The sequence below is a fragment of the Schistocerca americana genome, chromosome 5, assembly GCF_021461395.2.
Source record: "Schistocerca americana isolate TAMUIC-IGC-003095 chromosome 5, iqSchAmer2.1, whole genome shotgun sequence".
NCBI classification, from domain to species: domain Eukaryota; kingdom Metazoa; phylum Arthropoda; class Insecta; order Orthoptera; family Acrididae; genus Schistocerca; species Schistocerca americana.
Genome location: NC_060123.1, coordinates 469,639,240 through 469,653,399, shown reverse-complemented (window position 1 = coordinate 469,653,399; position 14,160 = coordinate 469,639,240). Strand labels below are relative to the sequence as shown.

The 14,160-nt window shown below is 45.9% G+C and overlaps 1 protein-coding gene across 1 annotated transcript; it reads right to left on the bottom strand.

Annotated features, from left to right (window-relative positions):
- Positions 1 to 5,104: 5,104 nt before the first annotated feature.
- LOC124616086 (allergen Tha p 1-like) lies at positions 5,105 to 11,234 on the bottom strand. The gene is made up of 2 exons (XM_047144338.1): positions 11,023 to 11,234; positions 5,105 to 5,362 (listed from the first exon to the last, which is right to left on the bottom strand). The coding sequence occupies exons 1-2, from the start codon at positions 11,225 to 11,227 to the stop codon at positions 5,169 to 5,171; spliced, it is 399 nt and encodes a 132-aa protein (XP_047000294.1). The 5' UTR covers positions 11,228 to 11,234; the 3' UTR covers positions 5,105 to 5,168.
- Positions 11,235 to 14,160: the final 2,926 nt, after the last annotated feature.

The following is a 14,160-nucleotide window of genomic DNA, read 5'->3' as shown; positions in this document are numbered from 1 at the left end:
GCAGTTCACTAACTTTACCTCTAATACCTCTTATATTTAGATGAAATATGCTAATTCCTTCTCTACTTGGAAGCATTACATCCTCAGAAGGTGAGCCCTTAGTTAGAGGGACTTCATTTAAGCAGGCATCATATCAGCTGACTTCAACCTGCCTGAAAAGGGTGCAGCTCTAACACCAACGACTACAGGAATTTTTCCATGAGTGACCCCACCACCACCACCCACTACACTCACTACTATGTCACCTATAATCTTAGCCAGCCTCCCCTTCCCGTACCTATTGAGGTGCAGGCCATGCCTAATGAAACCCAATCTACTGATAGACCCAACTGGCACCATTGAGATATGACCCATGCCCTCTGCCATCAGCGCCCTCCCCAGCCACATGTTACCGCGCCCAACAGCCGCATTAAGGTGAGGCCAATCATGATGCTGAAGCAGTTGCACGAAATGCACATTAGTTCCACCAGTTTGAGTAGCTATCTTTACCAGGTCACCACCTACATCTTATTCCCCGTCCCTATCTAGGCTGTTGCCAGCTCCACCTACTATCACTATCTGATCCTCCTCCATAAAATTCCTACATAGCTCCCCTATGCTGTCAGTCACTTGAGCCAGCCCTGCACTAGGCTTCACAATGCTGGTCATCTGGTACTCACTCCCCAACATTTCCTGCAACTGCTGGCCCACACCTCTACCGTGAGAACTACCGAGCAGCAGAACCTTCTTCTTTCTGCTAGATTTTGCAACTAACCTAGGCCTCCTAATTACTGAGGACTTCTGCATGTTCCCCTACATCTAGAGCTACACAAGACTCCTCTCCACTCAACTCTGACAGTTGGTCAAATCTATTGCATATACGCAAAGTATAACTGTCTGAATACCTCCTCTTCCTAGCTGTCTTCTTCCCAAATGCCAGACCACTTCCCCATCTTCTTGTCATTTCCCTGGCGTCATGGCCATGGACACCTACCCAGATGGGCTTTAAACAAGGCAGACTGTGTAGCCTTTCAACTCTGCTGTCACCGTTGACTCTCCCCACATGATGCCATCGATGTTGTGACTGAGGAGGTCACTACAACGATCCTTCTTGTGCGGAAAACGCGATCCCTTGTTCTGGCTCTGAGCACTACGCGACTTAACTTCTGAGGTCATCAGTCGCCTAGAACTTAGAACTAATTAATCCTAACTAACCTAAGGACATCGCACACATCCATGCCCGAGGCAGGATTCGAACCTGCGACCGTAGCGGTCGCTCGGCTCCCGACTGTAGCGCCTAGAACCGCACGGCCACTCCGGCCGGCGACCCCTCGTTCTCTAGCGTGTCCCTGGCGAAAGTCAGTCCCTTGGTGGTCACCGGAAGTCGCTGAGGCAATTTAAGGCTGTCGGCTAGCTCTACAGCGACATAAGCGGCACCCTTTCCGAGAGCACCTAATAGCCTTTAAGAGTCTCCGTGCCCGCGTTCGCCTGCTTATAAAACGACGGAAACAGGAGTGTTGGGAGAGGTATGTGACGACCATTGGGGGCCATACGTTACCTTCCCAAGTCTGGACGATGATCAGACGTCTTTTTGAGTACCAGACCCCAACAAGTGGTCCTGGCGTTAACATCAATGGCGTGCTCTCTACCGACGCAAAAACGATTGCCGAGCACTTTTCTGAGCACTGTCCTCGAGTCTCTGCGTCGGAGAATTATACCCCCCCCTCTCCTCCCCCCCCCCCCCCCCCCAGCCTTTCGCACCCTGAAACGGCGGATGGAAAGGAAAGTCCTCTCGTTCACCATATGCCACAGTGAACCCTAGAACGCCCCATTTACAGAGTGGGAGCTCCTCAGCGCCCTTGCACACTTCCCCGACACAGCTCCTGGGCCGGATCGATCCACAGTCAGATGATTAAACGATCTCTCGTCTGACTACAAGCGATATCTCCTCGTCCTCCAATCGGATCTAGTGCGATGGCGTCTTTCTGTTGCAATGACGGGAGAGCATCATCATTTCGGTGCCAAAACCAGGTAAAAACCCGCTTGATGTGGATAGCTATCAGCCCATCAGCCTCACCAACGTTCTCTGTAAGCTGCTGGAACGTATGGTGCGTCTGCCGTTGGGTTGGGTCCTGGAGTCATGTGGCCTGTTGGCTCCATGTCAGGGCGGCTTCCGCTAGGGTCGCTCTACCACTGATAATCTTGTGTCCCTCGAATCTGCCATCTGAACAGCCTTATACAGACGACAACACCTGGTTGCCGTTTTTTTTGACTTAAGTAAAGCATACGACACGACCTCGCGACATCATATCCTTGCCACATTGTATGAGTGGGGTCTCCGGGGCCCGCTCCCGATTTTTATCCAAAACTTCCTGTCGCTCCGTACATTCCGTGTCCAAGTTGGTGCCTCCCATATTTCCCCTTGTATTCAGGAGAATCGCGTTCCGCAGGACTCCGTATTGGGTGTATATTTTTAATGTCCATTAACTGCCTAGCAGCAGCTGTAGGGCCGTCGGTTTCCCCTTCTCTGTATGCGGATGACTTCTGCATTTCGTATTGCTCCTCCAGTACTGGTGTTGCTGAGCGGCTCCTACAGGAAGCCATTCACAAGGCTGCAGTCATGGACTGTAGCCCACAGCTTCCAGTTTTCAGCCGTGAAGTCGTGTGTCATGCACTTCTGTCGGTGTCGTATCGTTCATCTAGAACCAGAACTTTAATGACGATCCACTCACTGTAGTGGAGACATACGGATTCTTAGGACTGGTTTTAGACTTCCGATTGGCTTGGCTACCTCACCTTCGTCAGCTTAAGCGGAAGTGCTGGCATTACCTCAATGACTTCCGCTGCCTGGGCAACACCAACTGGCGTGTAGATCGCTCTACGCTGCTGCAGATCTACAGAGCCCTTGTTCTGACTATGGGAGTCTGGTTTACGGTTCTGCGGCGCCCTCATCTTTGCGCTTACTCTACTCAGTGCACTACTGTGGCGTTCGCTTAGCGACGGAAGCTTTTAGAACGAGTCCGGTGACCAGTGCCCTTGTTGAAGCCACAGTCCCTGCATTGCCGATCCGACGTGCACAACTACTCGCCAGTTATGTTCCACACATTCGCAGTTCTCCTAAGCATCTTTTACCACCTCTACTCGAGGTCCATTCTCGTACACGTCCATGGTGTACACCTCCGCCGAAGCTTCGTCTGGACCTTTTGTATGGCCCTAAGGACTTCGTTAATCCCGCCGCTCTCCGCTGTCACTTCCTCTCGATTCTTGGCGTGTTCCGGGGTTCTGAAGTTGTTTACACCGACGGCTCGATGGCTGATGGTAATGTTGGCTTCGCCTATGTCCACAGAGGCCATATTAAACAGCATTCCTTGCCCGCTGGCTGTAGTGTATTCACTGCAGAGCTTGTGGCCATATCTCGGGCACTTCAGTACATCCGTTCCTCTTCTGGTGAGTCGTTTCTCCTCTGTTCTGAATCCCTGAGGAGCTTACAAGCTATCTACCAGTGATACCCTCGCCATCCTTTGGTAGCGAACATTTAGGAGTCCATCTCTGCCCTGGAATTGTCCAGTCGTTCAGTGGTGTTTGTGTGGACCCCAGGACACGTTGGAATCCCAGGCAACGAACTTGCTGACAGGCTGGCCAAACAGGCTACGCGGAAACCGCTCCTGGAGATGGACATCTCTGAAACTAACCTGCGTTCTGTCTTGCGCCACAAGGTTTCTCGGCTTTGGGAAACGGAGTGGCATAACAGTATGCACAGTAAACTGCTTGTCGTTAAGAAGACTACGAATGTGTGGAAGTCTTCTCTGTGGGCTTCTAGCACGGAATCAGTTGTCCTTTGTGGGCACCGCATTGGCCATATGTGGCTCACACATGGTTACCTCCTCTGTCGCGAGGACCCACCTCAGTGTCGCTGCGGCTCCCAAATAACAGTCGTCCCACTCTTGCTGGACTGCCCACTTTTAGCCGCTCTGAGCCGAACTTTTAACTTTCCCAGCACCCTACCTCCGGTGTTGGGCGACAATGCCTCAACAGCAGCTTTAGTTTTAGTTTTAGTCGTGAGGGTGGGTTTTATCATTTGATCTGGGTTTTAGCGCATGTCCTTTGTCCCTCTGTGCCCTCCACCCTAGGACTTTTAGGGTGGAAGTTTTAATGTGTTGCAGAGTGGTTGGCTTCTCCTTTTTTATTCTCATGGTCAGCCAGCCATGGTAATCTGCTTTCTTGTTTTTAATCTGTGTTTCCTGTTTCTTGCGTCTCTATGTGGTTTTCTTGCCCTGTTTTGTCCATTGCAGTGTTTGTTGTCCTTCTGTCGTTCTTCTGGAAAACACTGTCACATTCCAAAACATGAGCTCACGACCTACTGCTTTTACAAGAAAATCATGTGTCTCAAGTGCATGATAGTAGTGTCTTGTAACTCTTCTGAGTTCAGCGACTCTTTCATCATGTGGAGACAACGACTCAGTTTTTCAGATGGACGGAGGAAAGGGCAGGCAGACAAACGTAGAGCGTAGCTGAATATTTGTGGCCATGGATTCAACTTTCCGTCCAAGACCGTAGCAACATTTTCATCACCCAAATGTCATCAGCGGGTGTCCTTGATATGTGCGACGATGAGGAGCAAAATCATATTTTACATTATGTGTTACCAGAAGCTAATGGTATATGAATCAAAGAACATTGTACAATAGGGATCAAGCGAATGAGACAGTGCAGCTGTTTAGATAGTGACCTCGTATTCGGTGGAGTTCGCTCTGTACGGTCATCCTTATTTGAGTTTTCTGAAGTTTTCCTAAATGAATTCAAGGAAAAAGGCCGAGATTATTCGTTCGGCAAGGCCACGGCTGACCATCTGTCCCATCCTCATAGAACGTACTTAGGTATTCTGTGTATATTTACGTTCTGAGTTACTGTGTTTGATTCTATCAGCATGACAATTCCAATGTTGTTGCGAGATGATGCTTCGATGAATAAAAATAAATAAAATAAAAAATAAAAAAAACATAAAAAGGGTACGTATTATTGCCTCCGCTTATGGTGCGCTTCTTAATAGGCGTAACACGAAATCGTGGGAAGCATGCGATTGGTATTTCATGGGGCTCGTCAATGGTTTAATTGAAATATTGACTTTTAAGTAAGCAGCGCTTTTATTGTCGTGCACAGATCTACAGTTTGTACTGTATACAAGAGCATTACACAGCAACACCATATTGTTTCCACTGTGCGCCGTTCCTCCTCCTGAATTCGCCCTGTGGGTCGTACTGGTTCAGGACCTTCTGCCACTCATTCGGTCTGTTGTTGGACAGGTACGCCATGAACCTGAACACCTTCAGCTCGTCGTCCGTACAGCTGTTGCACCCTTTCTCCAATAGCCGCCACATGGTATCTGTCGACAGTAGATTGGTTACATAAAGCATTGTGCACGGATAAAACAGTTACATTTCATTTGTTTTGTAGAAGGTCGTGTCCGAAAACTATGGTTGCACATGAATATTAAGTATGACTCCGTTGATTGCTACACCAGCCATATCAGACTCATTGTGTCACACTATTACATCCACTTGCCTTGTGCCTTGACATGCTACTTAGTCTACATTTTTTGGATAAAATTTGTTTAGTCAAAAATGAGTAACTGGATTTTCATGGCAATAGTGAATACTGAATGTTAAATGCTTAATTTGAAATGAAACTGAAAGACATTGCAAAGAATATGTAAAGTGTACTGAAAAAAGTACATGTAGAGACGACGATCGTCAACAGTGACCGAGGAGTGGACATAAACTACATTATTCTTCTAAGAGTTATTTAAAATACACTACTGTTCTCAGAACCACAAAGAAATGTTCGTATTAGCAACGAGTAGCCGTCAAATAAAGATCATGATCCACCCACAAATAATACGTGGAAACGAACTAGAAGATTCAAGTGAAGTCACTTAAGTAATTGTGTGTGTGTGTGTGTGTGTGTGTGTGTGTGTGTGTGTGTGTGTGTGTGTGTGTGTGCGTAGAAAGAGGTGTTCATAAGAGAAGCGTGATATAAGATGTAAATGGAACCATTTGTTTCGCACAAAACCTTCTTATAAAACCTTCAATATAAACCCATTCAGGACAATACCACCCAACTCACCAGTGAATTAGTTGTACTGTGTACGGAGGTGAACAATAACGTCCCCGTTAACTTTTGATCAGGCGCTATAATTGTCGTACAGCAATGATAATCTTTTTGCAAATGGTTAGAAGGCTGGGTGTAGCCTATAAATTATCCTAATTTCAGGGTCTTAAAGGGAACTCTGAGTACTAGCAGTTACATCTTAAAGAATCTTATTCTAAATGACGGTAGTTCGTCAACGGAAAGTATAAGGTTCCTAACTAAAAAGTTATTGAAGAAGTGTGAGAATTTTGGTATAATATCTAAGACGGATTGAAGAATTTGAAGAATAAGTACACAAGATAACGGAGCTAAAGGAGCTCATGCAAGAGTTTTTCTGGTACCTATAAGAGTAATATTTGGAAGTCAGATGTCTGAAACAGAGCATTTTGTAGGTCGCGAGAAATGGTAGGGAAAAAGAACTAGAAATATTTTATACATTGCCCCATGCAAGGCTGATAAAAAACTGCATGTTACGTAAAGTACAAAATAAAAATATTCTAGAAAAAATTCGTGAGAAAAGAATCGTGCGGAAACTGTTACCAGAACAAAGCATAAGACAAGTCGAATAACTAATAACTAAGAGCACAAACTCGTAAGATAATTCATTAAATCCATAGGCCGGCTTCACACTCTCGTTCTTTCGAGAAGTCTCTTAACATATGCCATACGAGCTTAGCTTTATAGAATTCAAGAACGATTGAAATACAGATCATCAGGTTATTAAGAAGATGAAGTTCGAAAGTAATCCACCCACAGACACGGACTTGCCCTAGCAGTTTGGCCAATATAATGGGTGTGAGCAGGAAATTATAATTTTCCATTCTTCCATCATTGAAAATTTTTAGTGTTATTGTAGAATGTGCAAAGCACCAAATGAAACCACAATGCTCGTATCGAAACCCAAGATCATAGACGTTCAAATAACGTGGGAACAATGACTTTTAAAACAAACACTCCGAGCGAGGTGGCGAAGTGGTTAGCACACTGGTCTCGCTTCGGGGGAACAACGGTTTAAATGCCCGTCCGGCAATCATGATTTAGGCCTGCCGAAAGAGGACAATACTAGTGCACGTACAAGTGTGTTTCGGAGCACATCGTTCGTCGTACACTGCTGAACAAGGAGCTCCGCAACAGATCACCCCTACATGTTCACATATTGACCCAACGACGTCAATTACGATTCCACAGTCGATCAACGGAAACATGTGAGCTCTTCGAGTGAATAGCATTTTTGCTACAGTAGGTAGACGGACGCCTCTGCAAACACCGTCATCGAGGTGAACGGCATCTCGAAACGTGTAGTGTGCCACGGACGCAGGCTGATGGAACAGGTATTATGCTATGCGAGATATTCTGCTGCTCTTTCATGGAACGCCGGCCGGAGTGGCCGTGCGGTTCTAGGCGTTACAGTCTGGAACCGAGCGACCGCTACGGTCGCAGGTTCGAATCCTGTCTCGGGCATGGATGTGTGTGATGTCCTTAGGTTAGTTAGGTTTAATTAGTTCTAAGTTCTAGGCGACTGATGACCTCAGAAGTTAAGCTGCATAGTGCTCAGAGCCATTTGAACCATTTTGTCATGGAACCGTTGGCGGTAATCGAAGACACGCTGACAGCTGCGAACCGCCTGCATCCCTTCAGGCTTGATGTCCTTTCCGATGGCGATGCCACCTTTCAGCAGTATAACTGTCCGTGTCTCTGAGCCACAACCTTGTTACAGTGCTCTGAGAAGCACTATAGCGAATTCTCGATATCTCTGCGACCAAATTCTCCTGATGTAATTCCTAGGGGAAATCTCACCAATGCATTGCTCAAAAATAGTTGCCCGTTCGCTGAGGTGAAAAAAGCGTTAACGCTACCGCGTAGAAATCACAGGGATGCTCAAGCACGAGTGAAATCGGTAATTTTCCTGTCCTTCATTAAGGACGTTACTGAACGCATAGGAAAAATCTTGGAAAAGCGGAATATCGTGGTAATATACAAGCCGACCCGGAAGATACAAAATGGCCTAAAATCGGCTAAGGATACTAGCCAACCGCTGGAATAACCAGGAATTTATAGGATTCCGTGTAGTTATGGGGAAGTGTACATGGGTATTACAAAAAGAATGATCAAAAAACGATTAGAAGAGCACAAAACAGTTGTAGGAGAGGGTAGAGTGACAGATCAGCTTTTGCGGGACATGCTTTGCAACCAGTAGAACACCACATTCATTTTGATAGAACCCAAGTACTGGCACGCACAAACAGATACTCCGTAAGGTTTTACGGAGAGGCCAAAGAGATTGTAAAGCACCCGGAATTTTAATAGGAAGGAAGAGGGCATGAAACTGAATGACACCTGGATTTCGGTGCTGAAGATGGTGAGTACCAGTCTTCCACCATGGTGTGGCAGCAACAGCGGACGACGGCTACTGACAACAGCCAATTGCACTCGAGCTTTCAGAACATGTGACGCCACGCCACTGCGCGGAAGCGTGCCGAAGCGGAATTTCGCTGTTGTCAGTAGCGCGCCATGATGCGAATCGGACATTCAAAGTAGCTATGATCCCCCTTGAAAATTTTCTCCGCAGGTGGGGACGAAACGTTGGGTTTTAACATGAAATCCATTCGACCACGCTATAATAACCCAGAACATATTATTAATTGTGAATCCTATCGAACCTGTCTGGGTCGCTATAGTGCGCCACCACCGCGTACGAAAATCAGCGGACCGTTAATTATGGGAATTACATGACTTGTGCGCAAACATCTAATACCGCATACATCCACAAACCTACCAACAAACTGTAGTATCCCTGGTAAGCAGAATCAGTGATGTATTTCGTTCCAAAGACGGACGAGCAAGCTACTAAGCAGGTGTTTCAGTTCATCTGTGTATGATTCCTACTACCTGATCAGCGACGAAGAGATTGAAATAATGTATGAAGAGATAGAAGAAATCACACAGATCATTAAAGAAAACGAAAAGTTGTCTAGAAGGAATTGAGACCGGATTGTAGCTTATCCCTCATATTATTCAGTCTATATTTTGCACTAGTTTTGAAGAAGATCAAAGATAAATCTGGAAGGGAAAATAAAGTTCAGTGAGAAGAAATATAAACCTTAGGGTTTACTGTCGACATTGTGATTCTATAGTGGACTTATATCAGTTGAACGGAATGAACAGACGAACGTCCACGAATGTAAAACAGGGATAATGGAGTTTAGACGAATTAAAGCAGGCGATGCTGAGGGAATTAGATTAGCAAGTAGTGGATGAGTTTTGATGTTTTGGGCAGTAAAATAACTGAAGACGGCAATACAGTGAATATATGAAAAACAGACTGACAGTAGCAGAAAGGCGTTTGTATGTTAATATATAGTATCAGGTTAAGCGTTAGAAAGTATTTTCACAAAGTATTTGTCTCAAGGGTAGCTTTGACTGTGAGTGAAACGTGAACGACAAACACTGCAGGTAAGAAGAGAATAAAAGTTTTTCAAATGTGGTACTGCAGAGGAATTCTCAATATTAGACGGGTAGATTGGATAACTAATGGCAGGTACGGAATCGAATTGGAGAAAAAAAAAAGACATTAATGGCACATATTGACTAAATGAAGGGATCTATTGATACATCATATCCTAAACGCATGCAGGAATTTGGTTTTGGACGGAGGTGTGGGAAGTAATATTTGTGGAAGTTCCGAATATAGTAAGAGGGTTGAAATAAATGTAGGTTACAGTTGCTACATTGAGATAAAGAAATTTGCACAGTATAGACCATGGTGAAGACTGCACCAGTTTTCGAACTGAGGTCCACAATAGATCAATATACAGGGTGAAAAGTATTTAAACCGACAAACTCAGGGAGGTTGTAGGGGACATCAAAACAAATATTTTTCCCTAATGTCATTTTTTCCTATGAGGAGTATTTAAACCGGTAGAGGAAGATCTCTCTGGTCGAAAATTAATTAAACCAACAAACACTTATCCATTTTTTTATGACCAAGAGACAAAACATTAACACAACCCAATTTCAGTTCCTCTTCTGATGCAACAGGAGTTGCGTAAACAGGGTTGCGCATCTAGCCCCAGACAAAAAAGTTCAGAGGGGACATATCTGGGGATCGAGCAGGCCATGGTACAGGACCACCTCTGCCAATCCACATTTCTGGAAACCGTCGGTCCAGGAATCGACGCACACGACGACCGAAATGTGCCGACGCCCCGTCATGTTGGTACCACTTCCGTTGTCTTGTAGGGAGCGGGACGTCTTTCAGTAGTTCTGGCAATGCTCTGGCGAGAAAATTGTAATAGTGTCTGCCATTTAATGGGCTAGGTGGCAGATACGGCCCAATTAAACAGTCCCCAACAACACAGACCCACACATTAACGAAGAACCGCACTGATTGAAGGATCCCGCTCCACATGCTGCAAGACAGCTTCCTCAAATTGCAGCGTTCTTACCGTGCGACGGCGTCCCTGTCCAGGTAATCTGCTAAATGACCCGGTCTCACGCAGACGTTGGTACACAGCAGCAAAGATCGTATGATGCAGGATACGGTGATTAGGATATTGTTGTTGATAAACCCGTTGTGCAGCTCGTCCGTTGTGGTGCGCTACGTAGTACGCACCAACCATATCAGTGTACTCATTCCAGGTGTATCGCTCCATTAGTAAACAGAGACAATGCACTACTACACTGGTGGACAGCAGTTGCCTTCAACTGAAGAGCGTATTACGGCGTCTAACAACTGACGAGCGTAATACGGCCTCCACCGGTTTAAATAATCCTCATAGGAAAAAATGACATTAGGGAAAATTTTTTGTTTTGATGTCCCCTACAACCTCCCAGAGTTTGTCGGTTTAAATACTTTTCACCCTGTATAAGGCAGTTGCAGAATAAAAGAAAACTCACATTTAATGGTGACTGTGTTGGAGCCGCAGACTTGGTAGTCATCACTGCCAAAGATGCAGCGCATGGTGTCCTGGAAGGCTGCCTCGTCCCGCATCGGAGAGTCGACGTCGAGCACCGCCGGGGCGGCGAAACTGGCGGAGACCATCTCTGCGCAGACGGCGAGCAGAGCGCCTGCGAAGGCCAGGGCTATGTGAAGACGCGCCATCGTGACCGCAGTCTGAGCTGGCCAGGGGTCCGCGTCTCTTATAGTGGGTTCCAGACGTCCTTGAGGCGCGGTCTCAGGCTGACGTAGTAAGCAGCGCGAGAGGAGGCGGAACGAATGCAGCACCCCGACTTCCTGTCGCAGAGGTCGTTACTTGCCGTGCTTCGTCTTACGTCAAAGCAACGTTGCATACGTGATATGTTAATCACAGTCCGTTTCTACCTCGGACCGCTCCGGACAGCATGCGCTGTTATCTGCGTTGCAAACGGACGAGACTGCGGTAGAGCCTATCGTAAGTGATGTGGTAAATTCACCTCGTAAGAATTGGAGACCGATAAAGCAGGGTTCAGACTAGAAAGAGTATAAAGCAGGGATGTAGACTTTCGCTCGTACTGGAAGAACCAACGTTGGAAAGAAAAGAAAGAGTCATGCGAGGGATAAAAATTTAGAGCGGAATAATGATAATACAACATAAAATCGTGGTGGCTTATGCCCTAGAGAGGAAAACAATTACTTCTGCCACGAATTGACAGCATACAAAAAGTTCTTTTTCTTTTAGGACTGCTCCCCCTGTCGTATTTTTCTTTTTTAATTTGGTGGCAGTATTGAACAAACAGACTTATACTCAAAGTCACAAAAATACGTAACTATACTAGTATACAGGGTGGTCCCTCGATCGTGACCGGGCCAAATATCTCACGAAATAAGCGTCAAACGAAAAAACAACAAAGAACGAAACTTGTCTAGCTTGAAGGGGGAAACTAGATGGCGCTATGGTTGGACCGCTAGATGGCGCTGCCATAGGTCAAACGGATATCAATTGCGTTATTTTAAATAGGAACCCACAATTTTTATTACATATTCGTGTAGTGGTAAAGAAATATGAACGTTTTAGTTGGACCACTTTTTTCGCTCTGTGATAGACAGCGCTGTAATAGTCACAAACATATGGCTCACAATTTTAGACGAACGGTTGGTAAAAGGTAGATTTTTTAAACTAAAATACAGAACGTAGGTACGTTTGAACATTTTATTTCGGTTGTTCCAATGTGATACATGTACCTTTGTGAACTTATCATTTCTGTCAACGCATGATGTTACAGGGTGATTACGTGTAAATACCACATTAATGCAATAAATGATGTCCGTCAACCGCAATGCATTTGGCAATACGTGTAACGACATTCCTCTCAACAGCTAGTAATTCGCCTTTCGTAATGTTCGCACATGCATTGACAATGCGCTGACGCATGTTGTGAGGCGTTGTCGGTGGATCACTATACCAAATATCCTTCAACTTTTCCCACAGAAAGAAATCCTGGGACGTCAGATCCGGTGAAAGTGCGGGCCATGGTATGGTGCTTCGACGACCAATCCACCTGTCATGAAACATGCTATTCAATATCGCTTCAGCCGGCCGGTGTGGCCGAGCGTTCTAGGGGCTTCAGTCTGATGTCCTTAGGTTAGTTAGGTTTAAGTAGTTCTAAGTTCTAGGGGACTTATAACCTCGGATGTTAAGTCCCATAGTGCTCAGAGCCAGCCAGCCGGAGTGGCCGAGCGGTTAAAGGCGCTACAGTCTGGAACCGCACGACCGCTACGGTCGCAGGTTCGAATCCTGCCTCGGGCATGGATGTGTGTGATGTCCTTAGGTTAGTTAGGTTTAAGTAGTTCTAAGTTCTAGGGGACATATGACCACAGCAGTTGAGTCCCATAGTGCTCAGAGCCATTTGAACCATTTTTTTTTTTTTTTTTTTGCTCAGAGCCAATACCGCTTCAACCGCGCGCGAGCTATGTGCCGGACATCCATCATGTTGGAAGTACATCGCCATTCTGTCATGCAATGAAACATCTTGTAGTAGCATCGGTAGACCATTACGTAGGGAATCAGCATACATTGCACCATTTAGATTGCCATCGATAAAATGAGGGCCAATTATCCTTCCTCCCATAATGCCGCATCATATGGTACGGGTGCAATCGTGTTGATGTAGCATTCTCAACACCGACGTTTCTGAGATTCCCGATTCTCGCGCAATTTGTCTACTACTGATGTGCGGATTATCCGCGACAGCAGCTAAAACACCTACTTGGGCATCATCATTTGTCGTAGGTCGTGCTTGACGTCTAACATGTAGCTGAACAGTTCCTGTTTCCTTAAATAACGTAACTATCCGGTGAACGGTCCGGACACTTGGATGAAGTCATCCAGGATACCGAGCAGCATACATAGCACACACCCGTTGGGCATTTTGATCACAATAGCCGTACATCACACGATATCGACTCTTTCCGCATTTGGTAAAGGGTCCATTTTAACACGGGTAATGCATCACGAGGCAAATACCGCCCGCACTGACGGAATGTTACGTGATACCACGTACTTATACGTTTGTGACTATTACAGTGCTATCCATCACAAAGCGAAATAGTGGTCCCACTAAAACATTCGTATTTCTTTACGTACAACACGAATATGTAATAATAAATGGGAGTTCCTGTTTTAAAAAAAACGCAGTTGATGTCCGTTTGACCTATGGCAGCGCCATCCAGCGGGCCAACCAAAGCGCCACCTGGTTTCCCCCTTCAAGCTAGACGAGTTTCGTTCTTTTTCGTTTGACACTTATTTCGTGAGTTATTTGGCCCGGTCACTATCAGTGGACTACCCTGTATACTCCTAGTATCGTGCCGGAACTCCTTTTGCCCGGCGTAGGACAGCAACTCGACGTAGCACAAGTCTTTGGAAGTCCCCTGCAGAAATACGGAGCCATACTGCCTCTACAACCGTCCGTAATTGGGAAAGTGTTGTTCGTGCAAGATTTTGTGCGCGAACTGACCACTCGATTATGTCCTACAAATGTTCGAGGGGATTCACATCTGGCGATCTGGGTGGCCAAATCATCCACTCGAACTGTCCTGAATATTCTTCAAACCTGTTT

Excerpts from the sequence above, each read along its gene's own strand:
- LOC124616086 (XM_047144338.1), bottom strand. The coding sequence starts at position 11,227 with ATGGCGCGTCTTCACATAGCCCTGGCCTTCGCAGGCGCTCTGCTCGCC. Across the intron at positions 5,363-11,022 it reads CAACACAGTCACCATTAAAT|ATACCATGTGGCGGCTATTG; the intron begins GTGAGTTTTCTT and ends TACTGTCGACAG.